Raw genomic sequence first — 26,328 nt, forward strand, 5'->3', positions numbered from 1 at the left:
TTGGAAAGATCATTAAGTGGTCCGCCGAGACCCTGAGCAATTTTCAAGTGGTCCACAAAAAAAAAGTTTGAGAATCACTGATCCAGATGGATTCCACTCTAGATGCATGTGCACCCAGTGCTCATGGGATCAGATTATTTTGTCAGCAGTGTCCTTTGAGGCCATATCTGAGCTCTAGATGGGTTCACATCCCCATACTTGAGAACATAAATGATGGCGCAGGACCAACCAACCCTAAGTTCCTTTGCCAATACAGAATGCCAGAGGAATAGTACTCTGTAGTAGAGGGGTCAGGAGGGTGAATCATGGAATCCAGGTGGATAACACATCTCGAAAGAATCATAGTTCCACTCTTGGTAACTAACCAGCAGTTGTCTGTTTGCTCGGAGGTAGGTACTAGAAGTCCTACTTAAAGAATGACTGTAGGACAGCGCTACCAAAATGAGCATTATTTTTTGGAACCATCTACCAAAGAATAGTTTCTTGTAAATGCGTGGATTGAGTTCCACACGGCTACTCTATACTTTTCAGAAATAGGTACAGTCTTCAGACAGGCAGAAAAGGTTGCCTAGGCTCTAGTGAAATGAACTCTCATGTGGCTAGATGGATCTCACTTGGGTAGCTTATAAAAAAATTCTTAAAACAACTGCTGGAGACCCATTCTGATAATCTCATTGCGTATACTGCCTGGCCCTTAAACCTATCAAAGTCACGAACAATCTAGGTGTGTTCCTAAATGTATCTGTCCTGTTAAGGAATAGGGCAATGCCCTTACTATATCAAGAATATGACATCACCTGGGATTAATGAGGCTTGGGGAAGAAGACTAGGAGAAGAATACACTGGTTCATATGGAACTCTGAAGCAACTCTGGCTAGGAATCTGGAATGAGGCCTGAAAGTAAACCTGTCCTTATGAAACACTATATAAGGGGTACCTTCCATGAGGGCCTGAATCTTTTCTCCCTTTGAGTCTGTGTAAGGTCTTCTAAAAAAAAGAAGGCTTCACTGATAGGTGGTATAGGGAGCAGGCTGCAATTGGCTCACATGGGGGACCCATCAACACTGTTAGTATTATACTTATGTCTCACAAACTGGGTGAAAAACATGAATAAGGCCCTTAAATAACATACCCACTCTAGGGTGTGAAAATACAGTGCAGTCCCAGATAGGAGAGTGACGTGCATATATTGCTGCTAGATGAACACTTTATGGAACTGCCTGAAAAAATCAAGATGGTTTCAGAGATAGTAAATAGTCCAATTTTGCTGAAATGGGTGTTGCTGAAGGAGACATAACTGATGCTGAGATGTCCAAATAGAAAACCTCTTCCATTTAGCTTTTAAGTCAATCTTGTTGAGACTTTCCTGCAGAATGTTCTGAACTTCAGGTGAACTGCTCCTTTCAGTGGATGTCAAAATGCCTTAAAGTTACTGTTGGACAAGGTGTAGATGACCGCCTCATCAGGGGAAGATGACAAAATTGCTTGCGAGATCAACTGTTCCTCCACCTTTGCCTGTTGATCTTCCTTTCTCTTAAAAGAAAAGGATCTAGCCCCTTGAAATGGGGATAGAGGATGTTGTCTTGTGGGAATATGGTTGCATACTCCAGGATGCTTGTACATATGGATACAACACTGGTGGACACAAGGGGAGGCTAACGAGGGCCGTGTCCCTGTGGGCACACCTACACTGCAATTAGATACCTGCAGCTAACTGATTCACAGGGCTCAACTTAACAATCTTTTTATCTGCAGTGCAGACATCCAGTCAGGCTGCAGCCCAAGCTCTGGAACCCTCCGACCTCTGTGTGTACATATCCTCTAAGACCCATGCCTTCTCCTGCTCAAAAAGTAGTTTCCGAAGGAATAGCTCCTGGTGGCTCTGAGCCTACTATCAATGAAAAAAGTTAGTAAAAAAATACAAAAACAATAATAGTCAAACTAAAAGTTAACAATGGAACAACTGAACTAACTCACCACTAACTGTCTACAACAAAGTCATACAGAAGCATGACTTCTGTACGGGTTCTCTCTTGCTGCCACAGGCCATAAGAAGGAACTGAGACATGCTTGGGCCTACTCTTCTCTTTATCTCCTTGGACACCCGGGGGGTAGCTGCGGTCTCAAAAGCCACCAAAGAATCTGATCTCCCATGCACTGAGTGCATGTGGACCAAAAATGGAATCCTGTGGACAACCATTTGAAAAAGAAAATGTTTTAAAAAAAATGAAAAACCCACCAAGCAGAGGTACAGAGGTTTTCCCACCATATTTTCTAATCTGTATTGTGTATATCCGCCATATATTTTTATCACATCAGGAAGCCCCTTTGGAATACTTGAGTATACATTTCTTGTAAATGGCAGACAGATCCTTCCAAGTACCCATGATTTTCTTTCTTTCAATAGGTTCAATGATCTACTATTTCACAGCATGATTACTTTCATATTAGCACACTGAAGAGCAACAATTCCAAACTGAAGGGCTCCAGTATGTTTGACAAATACACATCCAAATGTCAAACAATATTCCCAGAATTCCTATTAACATTAAGATCTACAGAGATTTGTCCTTCAGAGTCCTATTTTTGCTTCCAGAGATTCAGCATCATTTCCCTCAATTTAGAAATCTTGCAATAATACTGTTAATGTTACTTTGAAGTATATTTCATTTTAGGATTTTAAACAACTTTACAAATCTTAAGCTCCATTCCCCTTGTAAGGCAGGTACAGTGTTGGAACTATTTCACAGACAGTTAAGAAGCAAAGCAAATTATCTAACCGGCTCTAGGAAACAGAGAGTCAGTGAAAGAGACAGGAAAGAATTCATGAGTCCTGACTCCCAGTCTCCTGTTCCAACAACAGAGCAACACTCCTCACCAACAAGATGTCTGCTGCAACATACTACAGAGAAAGGAATTGGAATACCAAAGGTGTGCACTGGGAGTTAACTACATACCATGGGGTTCCAGGAATAGGAGTAGTTGCAACTGGTTTTGCTTTCTGAGCTGCTTTTTCTTCTTCAGTCATTTCTTCCTCTTTTGGCTCCTAGAAGGGAAAAAAAATAAAGGTTGTAAGAGTCCGCCATGTTCTCTGTTCAGCTATTTCATTTATATCCAATTGACAGTAATGTGGAATCATATTTATTTATTTATTTAAAATAATGTTAATCAACAGCCTCAATTATATTCTCAGAGTTTAAGGGAGGAAGAATCTATTAGATCACCTAGTCTGACCTCCTCTTTCTTTCTCTCTCTCTCATAGGCCACTAATTTTCACCCAGTTCTCCATATATTGAGCCCAATAACTTGTTTTTGACTAACATATAACTTTTGTTTTGCTAAAATGTCTTACAGAAAGACATCCAGCTTTGATTTGAAGACTTCAAGGGATGGAGAACCCACCACTTCCCTTGGTAGTTTGTTCCAATGGTTAATCACTTTTAAAAATTTGTGCCTAATTTCAAACGTCAATTTGTCTGGCTGCAGCTTCCAGCCACCAGTTCTTTATCTGCTGGATTAAAGAGCACTTTTGTACCTGATACTTTCTTCCCGTGAAGGTACTTGAACAGTAACCAAGTCACCTCAATCTCAATAAGCTAAAAAGGATAGCGCTTTAAAGTCGCTCACTGTAAGGCATTTTCTCCAGCCCTTGAAATCATTTTTGTAGCTGTTCTGCATCCTCTTCAGTTTTTCAATATCCTTTTTAAGATGTGGACACCAGAATCATAAACAGTAATCCTCTATCATTCTCAATAATGCTATATGTTGATATAAATATCATCTCCCTACTCCCCTGTCTATACAACCAAGGATCGCATTAGCCCTTTTTGCCATAGCATCACACTGGGAGCTAGCTACACTCAGTTATTGTCCACTATGACCCTTAAATCCTTTTCAGAGTCACCCCTGCACAGGATAGTCTACCATTCTGTAGATATGGCCTGTATCCTTATTCCTAGATGAGTAAGTTTGCATTTGACTGTATTAAAACATATTTTGTTTGGATTTCTTGGTGACCTGGGCCCATTCAGACTGGTCCATATGATCATTATCTACTATTCTGCCTATCTGTGTCATCTGCAAATTTTAGCAGCAGTGATTTTATATTTGCTTCCAGATCACTGATTAAAATGCTAAGTAGCGTCAGGCAAAGTGCCAAGCACTTTGGAACCTTATTAGAATTACCACAATTGACTGATGATTCCCCACTGATGACTACTTTTTGAGATATATCAGCTAGTTCTTAATCCATTTAATATGCTCCATTGATATATTGTGCTAATTATAAATGTAATGCAGTACTAAAGACACAATGTGGGTGAAGCAATATCTTTTATTGGACTAACTTCTCTTGGTGAAAGAGACAAGCTTTCATGTTCCTTAGGCCTCTCTAATGTCCTGGGACCAAAACAGCTATAATAAGGCAGTACTAAGTCAAATATCTTACAAAAGTAAGTACACTACGTCTTTGAAGTTTATCAATCAAACTTGTAATACCTCAGAGAATGAAATCAGGTTTGACTGGCATTAATTATATTCCTGTCCTTTAATTCTTTATGTGTTCCCTATCAGTTTTTCCATTATTTTGCTTGGGACTGATGTCAGGCTAACTGACCTGTTTCCCAGGTCATCCCACTTGCCCTTTTGGAATAATGGCACAACAGCAGTATTTTTAGAATCGACTAGAATTTCCACAGTATTTCAAGATTTATTAATAATTAACACAAGAGGGTGAGAGATCTCCCCAGTCAACTCTTTTATGAGTCTTTGGAGTAAATTATCCAGGCCTGCTGATTTAAAAATGTTTATTCCTAAGAGAAGTCATCTAACATCCTGTTCAATTACTAATGGACTGGAAAATACTTCACCCTCAATTGATATGACTACATCTTGCTTCTTTCAAAATAATGAACAGAAATATTTATTGAACACATCTGCCTTTCCTGAATCATTAACAATTTTACCATCTCCATCTAGTAATGGGCCTATAACATTGCTAGATTTTCTTTTGTGCCTCATAGGCTTAAAAAACCCTCATTAGTATCTTATTAGTTTTCATCTGTCTTCTCAAATGTAACAATGCTTTGATTATTATGCTACAGGCTTTAATTTCTATTTAAGTCAAAACCCAGATTCAGGAAAGCCCTTAAGCCACATGTTAACATTGACTTCAATGGAATTTAAAAATACTTAAACACTTGCCTGAATTGGGACGTTTCCCCGAAACAGGGCCTAAATGAAAAGATTATGGTGAGATATCTACCACAAAGAGAAATTTCAAGAAATGTCTATTCTGAAAGCTCAGTGACTTGAAAGACAAGATTTGGCTTACATAAAGTGCTGAACATAAAATATAATTGCCTTTACAATAGGAAAAAGCAAACAAGCTAGCAAAAAAGTATTAATGACTACTTCAAAAATAAGCATGACAAATTGGATGTGTAGCCTTTCCAACACTATAAACTGCTGTATGTATATTATGACTTGCTTTAACGTTATTGCCAGAAAAATACAGAGCAGATTAGTAAGCAAACAGTACAGAAAGTGTTATTTTTGGTCAGGCAGCTTAGTGTTTTTATCACCGTACCTTACTTACATAACAAAAAAACTATACACAAGAAGAAGTTTTAGTTTGGTTACTGTAATTTAAGGGAAACAAATGTACTTTACTTTTGCAGAGGTTCTCTACGATAAGACTTTCTGACAAACTAAACTCATTGATTGTATTGTATACAGGAAGTTTTGCCTTTGTCTCAAAATTACAAAAATAAAGAAAATATGCAAACATGCTTCTCTTTCAATATTTCAGACATCCTGATATCCAGAGCAAACTGAGCTGCTGAATACTTCGAGTTTAATGAGAGAAATGACTTTTTATAAATCAGAATGTATTTAGAGGTAAGACTGTTTTCATTTTCAAGTTCTTACTAACTTACAACCTAATTCATCTCTCTATATTTTTCTTTTTAAAGTTTTTTTAAATAAAAAAATTACTAAATGTCACGAGAAAAAAAATACTGTTTTCAAATCACCCCCAATAACCTAAGAACTCAAATTACTAACCATAATCTCTTATCAATATGTCTGCATCCACATATATACACAAAAAGAAGATTTTATTTGGTTGAAAGGTCTTTTACCTCTTTAATTAGCAATTTTATAGGTTCTTCTTTGGGTTCCTCTTCTTCTGTTTCCATTGGCAAAGGCTCCTCTGTAGGTTCTTTAATAGGTTCTTTAATCTTCTCTTCTACTTTTTCTATAAGAAAAAGGATTTTATTTTTTTTTAAAAGTTTGCCTACGGTAACTTAAAATTTTTACTGAACTCATCAGATTCAGTTTATCAATGTAGTTTTTCAAGTTGTACTTTTATTTGTTTGGCACTATTCTCTCTCCAGACAATTAAGTGTCATCCTCAAAGGGCCAGATTCTCTCTTATGCCAGGATCTGCTCAACATGGGGAAAAGGGGAGGCAGTTAGGGCTCCTAATCTCACAGTATCCCAGCCCCAATGTAAGTTAGTCTTTCCTAACTTATGGCAGTTGGTGTATGAATTGCTGTAGTGGACCCTACTCTTCCCCCTCCTCCCCCCATGCCCTCTGCCCCCAAGGCAGAAGAGAATTATCAACTTTGCAGCTGAAGTCAAATTCTGGTTGCTCTTTGTTGTTTAGATGTTGTGCAGGAACTGGAATGGGGCAGAGAATCTGACCCAAAAAGCAGGCATCCTGGCCATTCACTGTAAAAAATAATTTAAATGGAATCCCTCTTACTAACACCTTGCTACCCATGTAACGGTCCTAACAGGATTCAAGTGACACAGTCAACTTTAATTTTGGGAACTGGCTCATTTCTAAAAATGTAAATTTCTGACAGAATACTCTTTAAGGCGTATGCCCTGAATTTTAAATTCTGGCCTTTTCAGCAAACAGGAACCTCACAGACAATACAGGGGAAACTGACCAAATACAAAGTAATGCTAAACACACAAAGTAAACAACCTGTAAGAGAATATTCCCACCCCCCCAACTTTTCTTTTATAGCAACTCTAAGTGCTACATGTAAATATAATAGAGAGAGATGTGATTTTCAGGGTGTGTTCCTGTGACAACAGCTCCAAATTCAGTCCAGTTTCCTGAAGTGCTCATGCACATTCCTTGTTTAGCAGAATAAATTATAACTTAGATTCCACGTATTTCTTAAAGCTGGTTCCACGCAAGGATTTCACGATTGTAATTAAAACTGCCCTTTAGCAGCCTGCATGTCTGTTCTTATACTTAGCCCCAATGCCAGTAGGAAATATTAGAAGTCAAAAATAAGACAAGGAGGTTACATCAATAGAAACAAGTCACTTGGGAAGAATAGCTAGGGATGTTAACCATCAAATATTATGCTTGAAGTTGCACTAAATTTTAATAGAAGAATAGTGTGTGTGATAGAAAGAGTTATTTCTCTAATCCCAACATTTCTCCACCTAAAATCCAATCAAAAATATGGGGGAGGGGAAGAGGACGTTATGCTGTGACTTGCACTGCAGGCTGCTCTAGTGGGTCTTATATGATGCAGAAGGGTTGCTATCAGCAGCACACCATCCTGGCATAGACCTCCTTTGCTATTTCTTAAAGGCTGTTGCCTTTTTAACAAACAGCTTGTTGTTTATATACTGCTAGGGTGCCTTTACTTTCTGGATTAGTTTTTTTGTTTGTTTTTGATACTATGTCTGGTGACAATAGGTCTCAGAAAGGAGTCTCCTGCAAGATCAGCTGCTGTCTATCTCCTTCCCTTCCATGACATTAAAATTTGGTTAGGGAGTCCATGGGTTTGGGAAGGAAGATAACAAGTCTGCAGTTTCTTTGGATGCATTAAGAGCTACAAAATAAACTAGGATTAGCTAGTTACTTTTGCTCCAAAAAAACCCTGCAGTTTGTTTAACTTCTCTAGAATAAACTACACATTTATCAAGATTCAAGAGATATTAAAAATTGAGAATGAAAGTTTTAAAATGCACTTTGGAACTTTAAAGAACATTACAGAAGAGGCTGAAATACAAGAAAGCAATTTTAAGCAGACACACATTTGGACACCAAGCATTCTGCATGAGTTCCCGAACCACTAGAGAACGTCTTCTACATGAAGTTTGGATGGAATACTCAAGCGAATGGTGCAGTCCAGTTTCCGGAATGGACAGCTCTTGCCTAAAAAAGACTGTACAATGCAACTGCAGAGAGACAACCTTCTGAGCATTGTTCTATACCTATTACTTTCCTTTAAAATACATTTTTATATATTATGAGGATCTAGAAAATGCTTCTTTATTCAGGGAACCTAACTCAGACGTTCTGTCTTAAGGACCTCTCAATTCAAGAGAAGTAAGCTGAGTTAGTGAAAACTGAATTGTCAACTAGATCATGGGCAGCAGTCTTAACTAGCATGGTTGAGAGTTATTTTAAGCAGGTGTGTGTATGTATATATAAAAAAATTCAACCAAGAGGGAAAAGGAAGAACTACTTGTGCCTGACTAGACCGGTGAAGACTAGCAAAAATTTTGTAGATACTAGAATAGAACATTTGAGGGGATTTTCACTCTCTAGTCTTCTTTTTGGCATTATATGTGGATCACCGGGTGGGGGGTAGGGGGAGAAGAGGACTTCCTCATGGATGTAATTTGGGTTAAATTATTTGGGGTTATGGAATATAATCTTTTCTTTTTGCTAATTTAATTTTGTCCTATTCATCCCCTCCCTTTCTCTCCATCCCAAACTCTAAACTATGTGCTTTCACAGGTTTCCATTCTTTAATGAGTTTATCACTAAGATGTAAAATTACATATAAACATTTTAAAAACTAAAAAATTCTTTCCACTTTTTGTCCTTTCACAGAGATCTTTTCAAGCATACTAGTATGAGAATATAACTTCTTCCTACTGGAAAATAAATGCATTGTTCAACTAAGTGTTCCATGGTTTGACAGCAATGAACAGCTATTAAGATAGCACAAAACAAATATGCTTTAACTCTAAGACCTATCCCCAACTCAAAGTTAGCACTAGAAACACATTTTGGAAATCCTAATTAAGGGAGAAGAGGATTAAAGTAATTCTCGTTCACATTTTCCAACAATGTTTATAATGTTAAGTCGTAAAAGTGATCATACCTAGTTGTGGCTGGACTCTAAAATCGAATGCTGTACCTTTCTCTTTTAGCTCTTGGGGTCTTTCCCATGTTGATTCCAAAGTCCTATTGTTATAATAGTAAGTCTTCCCATCTGCTGTTTTGTACTCTGTCCATTCAGAGACTGCTGTTGCTCCAGCCAAAGTAGCAGGTGAAGCGGCAATAGCAACCTGAGGATGGATCATAGGTACAATAGGAGGGGCCATTCCTGGCAAGACACCTACATAAAGGAGCAGTAAAAAACAAAAACAAAAGAGTGAGTGACAATGAAATATCATTTTTTTGACACAAAAAGCATCAAAATACTGTTTTACGATAATCAACTAAGCATACAATTTAATGTAAACTGCTTCAAAATAAGTTTTTTCCCCCCAAAATTGGAAGCTGATGTTACTAATTATACTACCATGTTTCTAAATCACAAATGTCTATATTCAACTGGGCAAAGGACAATTATGTAAAATGCAGTGATTTAAAGAGTAATAGCCAATTCTGCATAGTACAAAAGTTGTTAGCATTTTAGGCATTCAATTTCAGTGTTTCAAGAGCAAAATCCCTGCTACTTCAGTTCAAGATGAAGTCTGATGACTTAATGCTTTTAAAAGAGTAATACTGAACTATGCTGCGACGGTTCTGTGGAGTACTTGAGACAGACTACCAAATCCATTTTGCTCATGTCCTAAGTCAAAATGGCAAGCAAGTACCCAGAGATGAAGAGCCAGTACAGTATATTACTATACCATTTGCCTGGTATACCAGGTTGTTTGGAAAATGAAAGTAAATTTGCTTTCAAGTAAGCAAATAGGACCAACACAATGTGGCCATTATTTAGAGCAGTTTAATAATAAAGTACTAGTTGTAATGTCTTTTAGCCCGAGACAAAAAAAAAACACCAAACCAAAACAGTACATTATTGAAGAAACAAGTAACTGGTTTTTATATGAAAACACATTTGTTCCTGAAAATGGCTTATTTTCAAACAACGTACAACCTTAAAATGAAGATTTATACTAAGACACGCATACACCACATACATACTAACATGCAAGCAGTCATGTCACTGTACAAATAGAAATAGAAAACACACAAATATCCCACACGCAAAAAAAAGAACTAAGTAGTATGGGCATGAGGAGGTTCACATTTATCGCAGAAATCAATGATTAAAATAATGTGAGTTTGTGTAGCTTTTTTGTACTAAATAGGCTAACACTAACAACTCATTAGGAAAGTTATTTGCTGGCCAATATATTTTCATTTAGACTTTTTTTGAAAATAAAAATATATAGATCCACTCATTTGGGGAAAGCAAATAAATAAATAAAAGATAAACAACAACATTCACTACCATGCCAACTTACAGACAAAATGAACTAAGATGGTTTTAAAAGTTACCCGTCTTGGTGGTAGCGACTGTCTTTACATACGGGCAGCTGACTATTTGCATCATTGCTACACCTGTAAAATGGATAAGCAAGCATGTTGGAAAGCTGCCATTGTATGCTGGCTATTACTGGGAGTCCGAATAATATGAATTTTCCTGCTACAATTTAAAATGCCATTTTCCAATAGAAAAGACAGATCCCAGGCAGGAAAATGCAAATTCTTCTTTGTTCCAATATATTACGAAAAGTAGTGCCAGATCAACTATAAAACTAGTTCTAAATTACAGCAACATTTACGGTTTTACATTGAACTAGCAGTTTAAAGTGTAACATATATTAGGACTTTATAAAAACATTTGAGAGAGGATTCAAGGGTTTAAATTCAGTGTGGGGTAGAATCTCACCCCTCTCTGTGGGACAATGTGTTGAGGGTAGTTTTGCTCACAGCATTTGCCCAGAAGAGGCCAATAGAAGCAGCTACAGAAACTCATGCAGTCCCTGTCAGTTTCATTCTGCTCCTACCCCAGCTGCAAAGAAGGTGCGAGCAACAGTGGAGGTACAATTTTAATCAATTAAGAGAAGGGTGAGAGTGATGGTGGCAGCGGCAGCAGTGAAAGCACAATTTCAACCAGAAAGGAAAGAGGAGGTGATGGTCATTAGGGAAAGGCACTGAAGCTGAAAAAGAGGAGGCGAAAAGAAAAGGTTGTGAAGGGGTGAAGAAATATACACAAAGAAGCTACATTGGTGGGTCAGTGGTAGGAAGTATTAGCTCTGTCAGTCTGTGGAGCACCATGGGTTAGGAATGCTGTGAAGGCAGCACACTTAGCCTTTAGGAGAGGTGGCACCATGGACTGCTTTCTAGCTCACTGAAGAAATGATACTGAAAGGTATGGAAACTGACATCTAATCCTCTTCAGTGAGATGAAAAATCACTACGAAAGATGTGAGAATAAAAAGGGAGGAAAAAAGGGATTCCAGAAGACAGTTCATTTTAGGGGGAAGGGGTCATGACTGTAAAATACTTCTGAGTATCAATCCAGTACTTTCAGACTGCTAACTGAAAAACTCAGACATATACCCCCAGACCTAAAATGCTTCATTCCCACCATATGAAAGAGATAAGAGGTGGGAATTCCAACAACACAAAATGAAATTAAACCCTTGTATTTATAACCAAAATAAATTTTAATTTTCTTTATCAAAAATCTAATATATAAAATACACTAAATATACTGCCAGTTTATTAAAAAAAAATCTTTTAGAAAAGACCAAATCTCAGTGCTCTTTAGTTTTGAGTTCTTTTATTAAAATTTCTAATAGCTCTATGTAGTAAGGATGGATCAGGATACCAAAGCATTGAATCAAATGGTACTGAATGAAGTGTTTGTCTAGTTTTGTTGGGGGGTTTTATGATACAGCCTTTGAATGACTGTAAAAATTTGTTTTGTTAAGGAAGTTACAGTATGTTCTAAAACTAAATCAGGATAAATAATGTCATCTGTCCGATCACTGAAATTGGTTCTACTGCAGTGCAGACAGACTTCTTAGCAACTACAGAAAACAAACAAAAAAAAAGCTGTTTCCTCTGACAAATTTCACATTTTTAAATGTATAGATAGCTTCCATATATGAATTAAGAGTAAGCAGACCGACTTTAAAATTTAATATTGTAAGATATTAACACAATGGAAGAGTTAATTTAGTGTCATGCCACAACATGCTGCAGAACTTTAAATGTCAAGATCACATGTCAATTGCACGGCCCAGCTCTTTTTTAATATGAAGTGATCTCTCTGGATGGCTTCATGCTCATCACTGCTTAACACAAAAGAGCTACACACTTATGCTCAATATGTCTTTCAAATTCTGCTAATATTTTAACAGAATCATTTTAGCTTGTTTCTTAAAAACTCATCTCTTCAGGCATTTTATAGTTATGGTGGAAATATTCCAAGGCTTTCTAGAAACATCACAAAAAAAGTACAACCAAGTCAAACCAAATTTAGCTGAATTAAAAAAACAAAACAAAACATAGTTTTGGTCCGTAATCAAAGAGATTGTGTATTTAGAACAATCAAAGAAAACATATTCAAAATGGCATGGAGTCCTCTCAGTTCAATCCAGTGTGTTATTTCCCAGGGAAAATGGGTCAGGTGTAAGTCTTCCAGAACTTCAGAAACTATACTCATGTTCTGAGAGAATTTGAGGAAAACGTTCCATCAGATAACCATGGTTTTTTTTGTTTGTTTTCCACACTTCTCTCTTCTTTTCCAGTGTAGAGTTCAATGTGGGAGTTTCTGCACTGGAAACTTACAAAATATATAGGTGTCCATGGTTCATGGGCAGTTTCTTGGATATTGAAATTGTTTCCTTATTGTATTGATCATTCAAATTTTGCCTGCCAGTTTACACTCAAGAATAGCTGAATATGCATTTTACATGAAGAATACTGGATCCTTCATCTTACACTGATCGTCTGCTGGTGGAGGCAGGAATTGAAGTTAAGAGTAGTCAAACTTTCTTCATCCTGATTTAAGCTGCACATTTTCAAACTTAACAATTAGTTATTCTTTTCCCTTAATTTCCCAAAATATGTAAGAATCTACTCCTGAGGGCATTCTGCACCAAAAAATAAATAAATAAAAATTCTGTGCCAAAAAAATAATTCTTTGCATTTTATCTGTCAAATAAATGTGGAGGCTCCAGCATGGCATTGGGGGAGCACAGGCCACGGGCTGCACAAAGGCAGGAGATCACTTAGCTGCTGGGACAGAGACTCAGTGGTGAGGCTGCACCTAACCCCGACAGAGCGTAAGGACAGGGCCTGTTCCAGAAACACCCCAGGGCCCTGCCCCTTCATGCCAGGTGCACCAGGTGTGGGCAGGCAGGCTCAGCAAGGAAGGATCCAAGTGTGGAGGTGATTAGTGTGGGGGGATCCAGGTGTGGGTTGAGAGGGTTCTGTTTGGGGCAATCTGGGTGCAGGTGGTTGAGTGGGGGATCCGAGTGCAGAGGAATCTGGATGCACAGAGACTTGTTGGGGGGTTCTGAGTGTAACAGTAATGGGACTCTGCAGGGGGGTCCAGGTGAAGGTGGTTGGGGCTCAGCAGGGGTGAAGGGGTCTGAGGTGGGGTCCAGATGCTGGGGAGTGGGGCTCAGTGGGGTGGGGATCCAGGTGTGGGTGGTTTGTTGGGGCTACAGGAGAATGGGGTTCATCAAGGGGGGGTTTGGATTGCAGCGGGTAAGGTTGAGCAGGAGGGTCTCGGTATGAGGAGGTCTGGATAAATGGGGGTTGGGCAGATGGGAGAGCAGCTCCCTGTACAGGGATCCTCCCCCAGCAGCTGAGGAGTGATGGGTGAAGGAGCCAGGGGAGTGTGGTGGGGGGTTGTAGAGCTTCCTGCAGCTGGGAGAGAAATCTGGCTGTGGGTCTGACCCGGACCCAGATGCCGTGCAGGGAAAGAGGAAGCCCCCTCAAACAAACAGTTGAGCCTGGCACAGGGCAGGAGCCACCAGCCAGTCTTCCTCAATCCTGTCCCCTGTCTCACAGTGATTTCTCTCTCTGCCAGCTGTCCTGGACACACAAAACATACTGCTGGAGAGGGCCCCATGAATGCTCTTGTGGCTTCCCTATCAGAAAGTCAGTTTTCTGCAGGGAAGCAAAGAAATTGGGGGGAGGAGAGAGAGATACAAATTCTGCACATGCGCAGTGGCACAGAATTCCCCCAGGAGTAAACAATCAGACCTCTAAATTACTTACCTAACATTCAGTATCAACCAGAGTACTGTCCTCAACCTGGTATAATTTTGTCTTGTTTAAGCTGATGACTTCCCTATAATTTCCTTTTTAAAACAAAATTGTGGTGTTGCATCACTCCTACAAAGTTGATTTTTTCTAATCACGACTCTGAAAAAGACTGGTCAATTATGGTGGATAATCAGCTCAACATTAGCTCCCAGTGTAATGCTGTGCCCAAAAGTGCTAATGTGATCCTGGGATGCATGATCAGGGGAATCTTGAGTAGGAGTAGAGAGGTTATTTTACCACTTCATTGGACACTGAGTGACTGTTGCTGGAATACTGTGTCCAGTTCTAGCGCTCATAATTCAAGAATGTTGATAAATTGGAAAGAGTTCAGAAAAGAGCTATGAGAATGATTAAAGGATCAGAAAACATGCCCTGCAGTGATAGATCAAGGAGCTCAATCTATTTAAGCTTAAGAAAGAGAAAATTAAGGAGCGACTTAATTAGAGTCTATAAGTATGTACACAGGGAATAAGTATTTAATAATGGGCTCATCAATCTGGCAGATATAAGTATAACACAATCCAATGGTTGGAAGTTGAAGCTAGACAAATTCAGACTAGAAATAAGCTGTAAATTTTTAACCGTGACAGTAATTAACCATTGCAACAATTTGCCAAGGGTCGTGGATTCTCCATCATGGACAATTTTAAGTCACGATTGGATGTTTTTCTAGGAGATATACTCTAGGAATTATTTTGGGAAAGTTCTATGACGTGTTATAGAGCAGTCAGACTCACTAGATCACAATGGCCCCTTCTGCACTTAGAACCTATGACCGTGGACTAAGCTTCAACATGAGCCCCTACAGCTCAAGTCTTTTTGCTCATTTTCCGACACTATGCCTGGTGGATGCAAGTGATCAGGCTTGGGAACACTTGGTATCAGTGCTGAATTGTAATACTTTCTCTGCTATCCGGGGACCATCACGGCTGCAACTACACTGCATACATATTCAGGAGCAGAAACTCTAGAATATGTAATTCACTTTTAGTCTCTCCTCTAGTTTTATTTCATTTCCTAATGCATGTTTGTGCATAAGACTGAAGCTCTAAATCCAAGTAATGAAGTGACAGCAATGATTACATACCAACCATGAATTCTGCCATATGAAAAAAGAATGTAGTGCTAGAACATCCTGGTAATAAACTATTTTTACAATTGATTAACAGTCTCAGGGTCACTTAGAGAATTAAGCCAGCTCTTCATTACTTTGTATGGGACTGGAGTATAGACACGATCCCTTTAAAAAAATCCATTTATAAAATGCAATTTTCAGTGCATACTTAAAATTTATTTGTATTAGCCAAAACAAGTATTTTACATGTTTAAATAACTACTTTCTAATAATTGTATCAGAACATTAAACATGTAAAAAAAGAGTTTCAAGTGACTATTACTTAAAAAGTCTGTCCACTAAACCTGAATTATTTCAGAAAACATTCTAAATAGAGAGGATTTAGGCAATTCCATACACAGTAGACACATGAGTGCAAACAAACTGACAACATGGACACACAGTTGACAAGACAACTACAGTCTACCAATTTACCTGGAAGTGGAATTGGCATGCCAGGAAGGGGAACACGAAATGGAGGTACCATTACAGGTGGAAAAGCAGGAATTGTTGCTGTTGGCTGAGGTACTGCATGAGGAACTGCAGGAGGCAACGTCTGTGGGACTTGCTGGGGTACAGTCTGCACAGGTGTAGCAGAAGGAGTGGAGGTTGAAACACTAACTGAAGATGTAGCAACTGAAACACCTGAACTTGTGGTCTGGTCTTGTGTTGTCGGTGCTGAGAAAAGAAAAGAAAAGAAGAGAGAAGAAAAAATTTGTAGTTTTCTTAAATGATGCAACGTGTGAACTGTAAATACGTGAGCACTTACTAATATTTCCCTACACATACTATACAGTATTTCATCTCTTACTGACGCACACATGAGGAAAAGACGCTCGCTGGAAAGAAAAATCCCTTCCTCCACCCTGTGACATTACATCATTCCAAAAAAAGGTCAATTTCTATTTCTTATTTCCCTTGCCCCCCTGTTTGTATAATATAACTAACAAATCTCTAGGGCAGTAGCAAAAGTTTCTTTGCTTTGTTTACCAGAGAACTAGTATAACCTGTTTGGGTGATAAGTGAAATTTGAACCTCTGTTCAGATTGAGACAACTAGAAGGGGAAAGTTGTACAAAACCTTGAATGAAGGAAATAATGCGCAAAGAATATTGTTGTTTAAACAATATAAAGGCAGCAGTTCTGTATGTGCATGTACGTGACAACAGTGTGATATTCTTAGATTGTAGCCATGCAACTGTGATTCAAGTGTGGAGAAATATCTGCACAAAATTTACAATCAAGGAAAAGTTTAGGAAAATGCTCTCAGTCATGGGCTGGAAGAATTCTAGTGGCCTTCAGTGCCTCCTAGTGGGTAAATGAATATTAAACATTCAGTTCAACACTTCTTGCAGGATGATTCGGATTATCCTTCAACAGGATGTTAATGTTGCATACGAATGTGTGGGGTAAAAGGCAGAAAAGTGGCAGCCAATTCGTTTCAAGAATTAAGCTTATACGAGGCATCATTTTGATTTATTTTATCCTGGAAAGCAATGTTATAAATTTACAAGATGATACAGCGCAATGATGGAGAAATATCACTTTTCTTGTACTAAGTGATTATGTTTAGATATTAAATTTATGTCATAAAAACAGATTGCAAGGAAATTATTTTCTCCAGTATTTAATAAAGCGATTAACTCACTTTTTCAATAATATAAAGATACTTAATATTTAGTATATATTTAATAATATTCATCTGTAGTTCTCAAAGGGTGAGAGAGTTATGCCTATTTTAAAGAGAGGGAAACTGAGGCATGCAGCAATTAAATGATTTGCTCAAGGTCACACAATAAATCAATGGCACAGTCAGAATTAGAACCCAGCTCTTCTGACCCCCAATACTTTACAGACTGATTCTGAATGCTGAAAAAATTGATCTTTTAAAACACAAGCTTTAGCACCTGGCCACAAGCATCAACATTAACAGATCTTCCTTAAGAACAAAGGCAAAATTCATTAGTGCTTGGTGTCAGGAAATTACATTTTTGGCAGACAAGAGTCAAGTCAACTTTTACATTATTCTATTAATATTACATAAAAGGGGCCTCAGTATAAACATATGCCTCAAAAGCAGAGAAAACTACAGTGAATAAACTATGGATCTCAAAGCTGATCTGGAATGGAACCTAAACATTTGTCTGATTCCTGTCCAAAGTTACGTATTTAACAAATGGCTACACATCCAATAAAATAATGCCCTACACACTACACTTAAATATATCAAGAGAACAGGCTAGGTGGTCACTTTCCAGCTTTCCAGATCTAGTGAAACAATGACATATGACTCAAGATGAAGAGTCAACTGTAATTATTTGCTACGGCTACACTCTAAATATATACATTCCGCAAGGTCAGTCCCTTATTCCCTTGGGCTGTTGTGAGCTGGAAACATTGTAGTGACTCAGTACATATGAACAAAGGAACTGAAGCACTGGGATGCTCTGCAGAATGAAAAAGCAGAAGTTCTGCTCTACAACAATCAACTCTGCTTGTTCCAGAGGCAGCACTGACATGTCTACCTCCTCAACCAGAAGGGCAGGTTGGATCCTGGAGACAGGTAAGATGGGAAACCTTGGTGGAACAACCCCTTCCTCCAAAATAATGCCTGCTCTTTTCTTAATAAAGCATTTCCAAGTTTTGTTGGAAGTATATCGATAACCAGACAGACACTTAATAGTTATTTGAGAACATATGGGTAACAGCAGCAGAATAACAAATACCTGGCAAAGAAGAGGGGCCACATGTCATATTAAGACTTTACTCAGTATTTCCTCTAAGGTAGCATTTCTTTCCCACTCTCACAAAGCCTAAGAAACCCACAGTAACTCACTGGAAATGGTCTGTGAAATTGAAGTGGCTGTGGTTGTAGTAGAGGTCATGGAGGACTGAGTACTTGATGATGTTGATGGAGACACTGAAGATGCAGGACTACTGGTTGTTGGTGTGGAGGCACCTTGGGCTTGTGCCTGCGCTTGGGCTTGTGCCTGTGCCTGTGCCTGTGCTTGGGCTTGTGCCTGTGCCTGCGCCTGTGCTTGGGCAGCAAGCATTGGTGTCAGTTCTGATTGTTGAATAACCTTTACCCCATCCGGCTTGGTCCATGCAGACTCACGTGTTCGTGCATTATAGAAATAGACCTATAGAGTAGAAAAGTCATTATCAAACAAAAGTCATTATCAAACATATGTTTTCACAATGAATGGTCCAGTCCCCCTTTCTTAAATTAGAAGGGCAAAAATTAATATCTATATGAATATGTATTAAAAGGAAATTGCTCTGTTTTGCCTATCTACTCACCATGACAAAAACAAAGACTCAATCTGCAGCCTCGATGGCAAAGATTAACACAACACCACCACCAATGCAAACAAGATCATGTGTAGTAACAGTCACTCACTGTTCCTGACAGCTCCTTGCTGTATTTGGTTCCAGTCTTACCTTGCCATCTGGAGTCTTGTTTTCTACCCATATCTCTTCAGTGGGTGGCATAGTTGGAGTTCCAGGAGCAGTGACAGGTGGCATCCCTGGAGGAAACATCATACCAGGAGGCGGTGGCATGCTACCCATGGGAGGAGGCATGAATGGCGGCCTCTGTGTAAATTCATATAACAGTAACAATGTCACAGGACTGCCATATACAGTTTGTGTTCATATTCAGTATCACTTGACTGCACAGCCTCAGCAAGAAAACAAGTAGCAACAGTGTTCAGTGCTATTCTAATACAGTCCACCGAAACAACGTTGCAATCTCTGGCCTGTTCTACACTTAAAATTTAGATTCCCATAGCATACTCAGGGGGTATGAAAAATCCTCAACCTTGTGGAAGAATGCTTCCATCCACCTAACTCCGTTGCTTAGGGAAGTGGAATGCCTCCAGTGACAGAAAATCCCCTTCCATTGCTGCAGTCTGCATCTGCAATACAGGGTTAACAGTGGCAGAGCTACAGCACCGCAGCGATGCCACTGTAGTGCCCATAGGGTAGCCATGGCCTCAAATAGCAATACCAAGGCAAGGGCCACACCTTATGACAAGTCAAACCTTAGCACAGAGAACAGCTCTAACAAATACTTCAAGCCTTGAGGTATAAACTAAATGCAAAGCAGCAAAGAAGTGGCTGTATAAAGAGAAGAGGCATAGGGTGGAATAAATGATTCTCCCCTCATTGAAGAGAGAAATATAAAACATCCCTACAGGAGATGCAAGTGAAAGACAACAGGAGCGAGAACGTGCTGAAAAACTGTCTTCCACCCATCAATAGCTAGAAATCATTTGAATTCAATGTAAAGCTACAAGACAATTTATACAATGAGATATACAAAGTGGGGTATGAGCTGGTGTACCACTGCAGAAGCAGACAATTTCATTACAATACATTATACCTTTTATTTATCTACCTGCTAATGTTTTACTATTAAGACATTAAGGGGAAAGTGTACAAATTCAACAAAGTAGAGATATCAGTTGTAATTTTTTTTTGTAAAGCACTTAACAGATGATGCAGCAGAGGATCAGTTCAACTTAAGTAGTTATTACTAAATGTCCAGAAGTAGCAAAAAATTCTTAATTTTAAAATACTTAATACTAATTTGATACCCCCCAATATAATTCTAAATTCTAAGTTCGTGCATGCCCCCCATAGTACGTGAACTTTTAACATAGCAATACTCAGACCTCTGTGGTTCAGGAGCCAAACTAGAGATCACCATTACCCAAAAGAGCCTCAGTAGTGTGAATTCGTTGTTTCATTTACTATACATTCATATTTAAACAGCAATGCAGTGGAAATATTTAGTTCAGGGGTTCTCAAACAAGGGGTCAGGACCCCTCAGGGGGGTCGCGAGGTTATTACAGGGGGGTCGTGAGCTGTCACCCTCCACCTCAAACCCTGCTTTGCCTCCAGCATTTATAATAGTGTTAAATATATAAAAAAGTGTTTTTAATGCATAAGGGGGGGTCACACTCAGAGGCTTGCTGTGGGAAAGGGGTCACCAATACAAAAGTCTGAAAACTCCTGATTTAGTTTATATAGTATTCTCACAGAAAAATGACTGACCAGGTATTATTGTTAATCAATTACAATTGGCTAACAACATTATAAAAGCATCCTGATTGGTTAATAATTGAATCACAGTGCTTTAATATCATGTGTTGCAATGAGCTGCAGGAGACACATTGAAGAGTCACTCATGGCTTGCGAGCCTCAGTCTGAGTATCATTGTTTTAGCCTAGTAGCAAAGCAACAACTCTCCTGTTGGGAAGATTGAGCATTTCTGTTTAAAGGTTGACTATTTTAAGTATTCTAACAAACATACATATATTCTGATTGTTTTGAAATTTGTTGTGCTAGATAGTGTAAGCAGGTCAAATCTGGGGTCATTTGAACCAGGGGCTCCCCAAAATACAGACCCCCTAAAACACAGCATTTTACAAAATCATCTGGTTTGTCCACTTTTTTTGTGCAAACCTAGACTCAAACTAAGGCTCTGATCCATCTCAAACTGATTTAGTCACTCAGGATTTATCTTAGCATGTGCCCCCCCTTTAAGGAAGCAATACTGAAAAAGTTATTGAGGGCAACATTTGTACTCTAGTTTGGCACAAGCATCATGAATGTATTTAAACATATATATGCTGCGAGACATGGGACTCTGCAAAAACAGATCTGCAGGCAGCCTGCTGTGAGAGTGAACAGGTAGCTCAAGAGGACATGCTGTCATCACTGGACCTTAGCTGCACCCAGGCACTGAGAGTTTAAGGCCTACCCTAGACAGTTTTCAGGATATGCATTTTGTGCAAGTTCCTTGCTCTCTGCCTGCATTTTGCAGGGCTCTTTAGAACACTCCACCCTGAGGTTCAAATTTCTGGTTTAAAAGTGGTATTTTAAAAATGCTATGAAATCTACATGTAAACTGTGCTTTTACTTTAAAAATAATGGCAAGATCTTAAAAATAAGAGAGTGAAGATGAAAGACAGTAAGTGGTTAGGCTAACGTAATCATGACACGGTCTTCACCCTTTTTTGAACAATGGAACTTGATGCGATCAAAGGAAAGCATATCCTGTGTCATCTGGTCAAGGGTCCTTGATACACAGCTCCACTAGCATGAATTGACCATAACTTCTTCTGATTCTTAGAACTTTTTTGGTGGAGAGCAAGGGAATATGGAATGTGTGTATATAAATCAGAATAGTACCATGGAGGGTTGGGAGGGAGTGGGATGAAGGCTCTGCCTCTCAGAATTGTGCTCTGGCACAGTTACTGAGTGGCCAGAACACCCTAGATACCGACCCTTATTTGTGTAACAGATCAAACACGATGTTTCTGAAAGCCCAGTTGGATGACTTAAAGCTTTGATTAAAAAAAAAGGGGGGGGGGGGGTTCAAAAAAGTTTTTTTTCCTAGAATTCCTCAACAATTAAGGGACCATCTTCTGAAATCTTTGCTCTCTGGCAGCTCAAAAGCACGAACAGAATAATACCATAAAGGGTGGGCAGCTGGTCACCTTCCCCTCCAGTGACATGCTTGGATGGAAAAAAAAAGTGGTATCATCCATGCACAATCCTCCTCCATCCCTTACAAATACACCTACAATTCCTTCCCATGACTCCTCCACCAGCTGAGAATCCAGAACTCCCCACCATCTCCATGCTACCTTCAGCAGTGGGAAAAGGTGCCAGGCTCACTCTCCTAAACACCAGGAAATATACAGTTAAAGTATATGCCATCACTACAGCACAATCTTAATTCCATTCTCTCTGAACAATACCGCAACACACCTATAACACACATACAAGCATTCTATCCTTGGAAATGCTGCAGAACACTCAGGGAGCTGCACCTACAAGCACTGTAGGACAAGTACACCTCTTTGCTAAGACAAAACTCTGGTTTAAGTCAGGCATAGCAAAACAGGAGCTAACTACACAGACTGAGCCCACTGCAGAGCAAGCAACTCAAATTTGCTAAATATTACAATCCTTTCTCTAGACTGGTAACAATCCACATGACAAGACCACTGTGCACCACTACTGGCACACCTCTACAGAACCAATGTTGAAATTAGGCTTGCTTGATCCCTCACACCTTGCATCTCTTTTCATATTACAGTAACAACTCTTCCAAACTGCTCCAACTAATCGATCCACCATTCAATACAACCACATCTAACTCAAGGAATGCAGCTGGAGCGCATGCAGATAAATGTTGGAATTAAAAACTATTGATCACAACACAATGGGACAGTCTCCTTTTTATTCGACATGTCTTATTATAGCACCACTCTTACTAAACCATTTCAACTGGCTAAGGCCAGCTCCAAGGAGCAGTTATATTGCAGGGGTGGCATGCACCTTAACTTTCATGGTTTTCTGAGGTTTAAATGTGTGTTAGCTCTACTCTTCATTACCTAGTTTTCAAATGTTAAGAGTGTAGTTGAACTTGATGATCTGGAAGGACACAAGGCACTATCAGAGAATTTTACCTCTGCACTACTGGAGTTTTTTGTCACTGAGCTCATCTTAACTGTGCACATGATTCCATTATGTTTGCCTTTAGGAACCATGTGAAGGACCCTCTATTATAGATATTTTTGAACAACGTGCAGTGTGATAAAACTAACTGGGTTTTGATCTTATCCTTTTTTAACATTTACTTTTTTCTTTTCCTGCTGTAATCACTTCTGAATGCTGCTGACTTCTTACCACATCCATCCACATCAAAAACAGAAAAGCAAACTGATACACTCTTTACCTGTAGATGTGGAGGCCCCATTGGTGGAGGAATCCCTCCTGGAGGTGGCATTGGAGGCATATTAGGATCAAATGGAGGACGTCCAAAGGGGGGACGAGGTGGTGGAGGAGGACCTCTCATCATGCCGAAAGGTGGAGGTGGGCGCATGAGAGGTGGTGGACCCCTCATGACAGCGTTTGGTGGGGGCGCTGGGCCACGAAATCTCAGTGCTTGCTGCTGAGCCATTCTGTGTGTAAAGCCAGAAGAAAACTATTTGTGTTTGCTGATTAGTTGCGGGATAGATTAATTTGTGTTACAAAAAGTGAAAATAGTAAAAGCAGACGGACGTGACAAATTTTGTCAAGTTTCAACAGAGAAAATTAAAAGTACAAGTACTTTAATAGGTTTCCCCCACCCTCACAATTTAAATTCATTAGAAATCTGAATGTGATTTTTTTCACTCATGAAAATGAGTGACCTTTAGACTGAACCATCTTAGTACGGTCAGGCACTGTGCAAGCTTCCCTCACACAGCTCTGCCAAAGCACTTCAAACATGACCTGAATCACCGTGTCTATCTATAGTCACATCTTAGGCCTCTCGAACAATGGCTGCCGATTGTGCCAAGGTTTTTACTTATTTCATAATGTGAATGAGTGTCCACCAGGGACTTGGATGAGACCATCTGCATCCTTTTCACTTATGACCTAATGAGGATTTGAACTCTGATCTGCAATGATGAAAGGCTAATATACTAAACCCAATGTGCCACCCAGCCCACTACACAGGCAGCTTAATAAGTGTATATATAGAAAAAAACGTTCACCTTTGCAACCAACAAACGCTCTTCTGATGCTCTCAGGAAAACAATTTTGCCCACCATTTAGTGCCAGTGCAATATCAATGTTGGCATGATGACTCAAAATTGAAAAAAACAAAGGTTATAAGGTGGTGAACGGCAAAACACATGCAACTCAGCACTCAGATTATGGAGACGTCTACTGATTTAGGTTTCATATAGCACCTACAGTTTTACAGACCAGGTGCTGTTTTACATAGGTTTTTAAAAAGGAAATTATAGGGGCCACCCACTATGTGGTACATAACTGACCATTGCTACCAACCCTGAAATGCCCAAGAGCAAAACAAAATTAATGTGCTTTGAATGATGGCCCAAAGATCACCAAGTTCTAACAGTGATAGAGCACCAAAGGGAGCAAATTCTAAACAAAGAGGCACTCTTTACTGAGAAGACTCTTCTGTCAGGCCTGGAAAACATCATCCTAGGAACTGACATAACAGCATCCCAGCTAATCTTAATGGTTATGAGACAGAAACAAGGCAAATGACAGTCAGAGAGCAAGGTCCCAAACAGCATAGGGCTTTATCAGCAACACCATGAATTGCACTAAGACAAAACTATAGTTTTTAGAACACCTATGGCCATAACACCAGGTTATGTGCTCCCAGGAGCCATGTTGTTTCCCTAGCTTCTGTTTGCCAGAAGCTGGGAATGGGCAACAGGAGATGGCTCACTTGATGATTACCTGTTCTGTTCATTCCCTCTGAAGCACCTGGCGTTGGCCACTGTCAAAAGATAGGATACTGGGCTAGATGGACCTTTGGTCTGAACGTATGGCAGGTTCTCACGTTCCAATTAAGTAAGGCCAGGAAAGCTATTTTATCACTCATGTGGGCATTAGTTCCTGTCTGTTGCACAGGGCATCAGAGAGCGTTACTTTTATTTCACCAGCGTGTTGGATGTTATGAACTCCCCGCCCCAAAGACACCATTCCTGCCCCAAAGAATGGAATGCTTTAGTTCTAGCTTTATAGCTTTTATGCAATTACTATCACGGGGGCAACTCTGCAGTTCGGGATGCATGGAAGGAGAGCACGAGTCAGAGAACAATCGAACATGACAGCCACAGCTGCATTTGCCCCTTGAGGCCCTGGACACCGTGAGTCTCTCCAGGGGACACACAGCCAGCGGTGTGCTTAGCGTACAGGCAGCGCCTACTTCCCCAGGGAGCATGCTGCAGAGGGCTCCAACTAGCCGCCGGGCCCGGTTCCGCGGGGCGCAGAACCAAAGGGGGGGGGGAAGCACGGAAGGGGAGGGACGGAAGGATCAGCGGGCGGGGAGGGGGGGCACAGCGGCATGGCGGGCCCAGGGGAGGCGCTGCCGGACCCAGGGATCGCGGGGAGACTGCCCGGCGCGCCATGGGGGAGAAGCGGAAGACGCTGCGAAACCACCGGCAGTGAGGGGTGGCTGCGCGGGACCACAAGGCCCTGGGGGAGGAGCCTATGGCCGCAGGGGTCGGTGGGGGAGGCCCGAGGGCCAGGCCGCAGCGTGGGGCCTGTGAAACCCCGCTCTTCCCTGCCCCTGGAGCCCCGCCGGGCTGCGCTACCTGATCTCATTATTGTACCGCTCCGCCGCCGCCGCCGCCGCCCCCGCGTCTCCCTCGCCGCCGCCAGTCCCAGCGCCGCCGCCGCCTCCTCGGTCCGCCATCACCGCCTCACCAGCCCCGCCGAAGCCGCCACCTCCGCCGCCAGGCCGCGCCCCACGTCATTGGCTGCCAGGACCGTCGCTCAGTAGGCGCATGGGCAGGACCTAACTAGCATTGGCCATCGCGCCCGCCGACTTTGAACGGGGGAAGTAAGGCAAGCTGTGATTGGCTGCGAGAAACCGTCCCGCTCCCCTTAGTGGCCCAGGCGACCCATGTCACGTGATCTGTGACCGTAGGGAGACCGGAACTGACCTCAAATAAGATATCATCCAATCATAAAAACGGAAAGAAAAATACAACCAATTCAAAGATAGGGCGAGTAGGATACTAACCAATCAAAGATCAGAAAGGGCTATGTGCCGGCCAATCAAAAAACAAAATTACGTAGCATACAACCAATCATAAAAGATGATAGGCTCCAACTCCAACCAATCGGAGACCCGCTGGCAGTGGCGAACGTGCCAACGAAGCAGGAAACAAAGTTAAGATATTCTAGCAAATCAGGGAACAGAGTTAGCACACTGCCAGCCAATCAGCGAGTTTTGTCTGAGTTACTGGGAGGGACGCTCAGGGCAGGTGGTGGAGACAGAGGCGGGCTGGGTGTCTGCACCTGCTCATTGTCTCCCG

General features: G+C 40.5%; 1 protein-coding gene across 8 annotated transcripts in view; it reads right to left on the reverse strand.

The window, feature by feature from the left end:
• The window catches only part of TCERG1 (transcription elongation regulator 1), a 49,860-nt gene extending 24,149 nt beyond the window's left edge, over nucleotides 1-25,711 (reverse strand). For 2 of the 8 annotated variants that reach the window (XM_032801515.2, XM_032801522.2), the window contains exons 1-10: nucleotides 25,603-25,711; nucleotides 23,217-23,442; nucleotides 18,905-19,057; nucleotides 18,300-18,603; nucleotides 15,900-16,142; nucleotides 10,559-10,621; nucleotides 9,147-9,383; nucleotides 6,141-6,256; nucleotides 5,203-5,232; nucleotides 2,958-3,046 (exon numbers count right to left, since the gene is read on the reverse strand). In XM_032801515.2, coding sequence (XP_032657406.1) covers nucleotides 2,958-3,046; nucleotides 5,203-5,232; nucleotides 6,141-6,256; nucleotides 9,147-9,383; nucleotides 10,559-10,621; nucleotides 15,900-16,142; nucleotides 18,300-18,603; nucleotides 18,905-19,057; nucleotides 23,217-23,442; nucleotides 25,603-25,703 — 1,562 coding nt within the window. In that variant the 5' untranslated portion in view covers nucleotides 25,704-25,711. Of the gene's footprint in view, nucleotides 1-2,957; nucleotides 3,047-5,202; nucleotides 5,233-6,140; nucleotides 6,257-9,146; nucleotides 9,384-10,558; nucleotides 10,622-15,899; nucleotides 16,143-18,299; nucleotides 18,604-18,904; nucleotides 19,058-23,216; nucleotides 23,443-24,021; nucleotides 24,114-25,602 lie in introns of those variants that run through there. The other 6 variants (XM_032801518.2, XM_032801521.2, XM_032801519.2 and 3 more) reach the window with 6 other exon arrangements.
• Between the last annotated feature and the right edge of the window lie 617 nt (nucleotides 25,712-26,328).

This window comes from Chelonoidis abingdonii, chromosome 7, assembly GCF_003597395.2.
Source record: "Chelonoidis abingdonii isolate Lonesome George chromosome 7, CheloAbing_2.0, whole genome shotgun sequence".
In the NCBI taxonomy this organism is placed as follows: domain Eukaryota; kingdom Metazoa; phylum Chordata; order Testudines; family Testudinidae; genus Chelonoidis; species Chelonoidis abingdonii.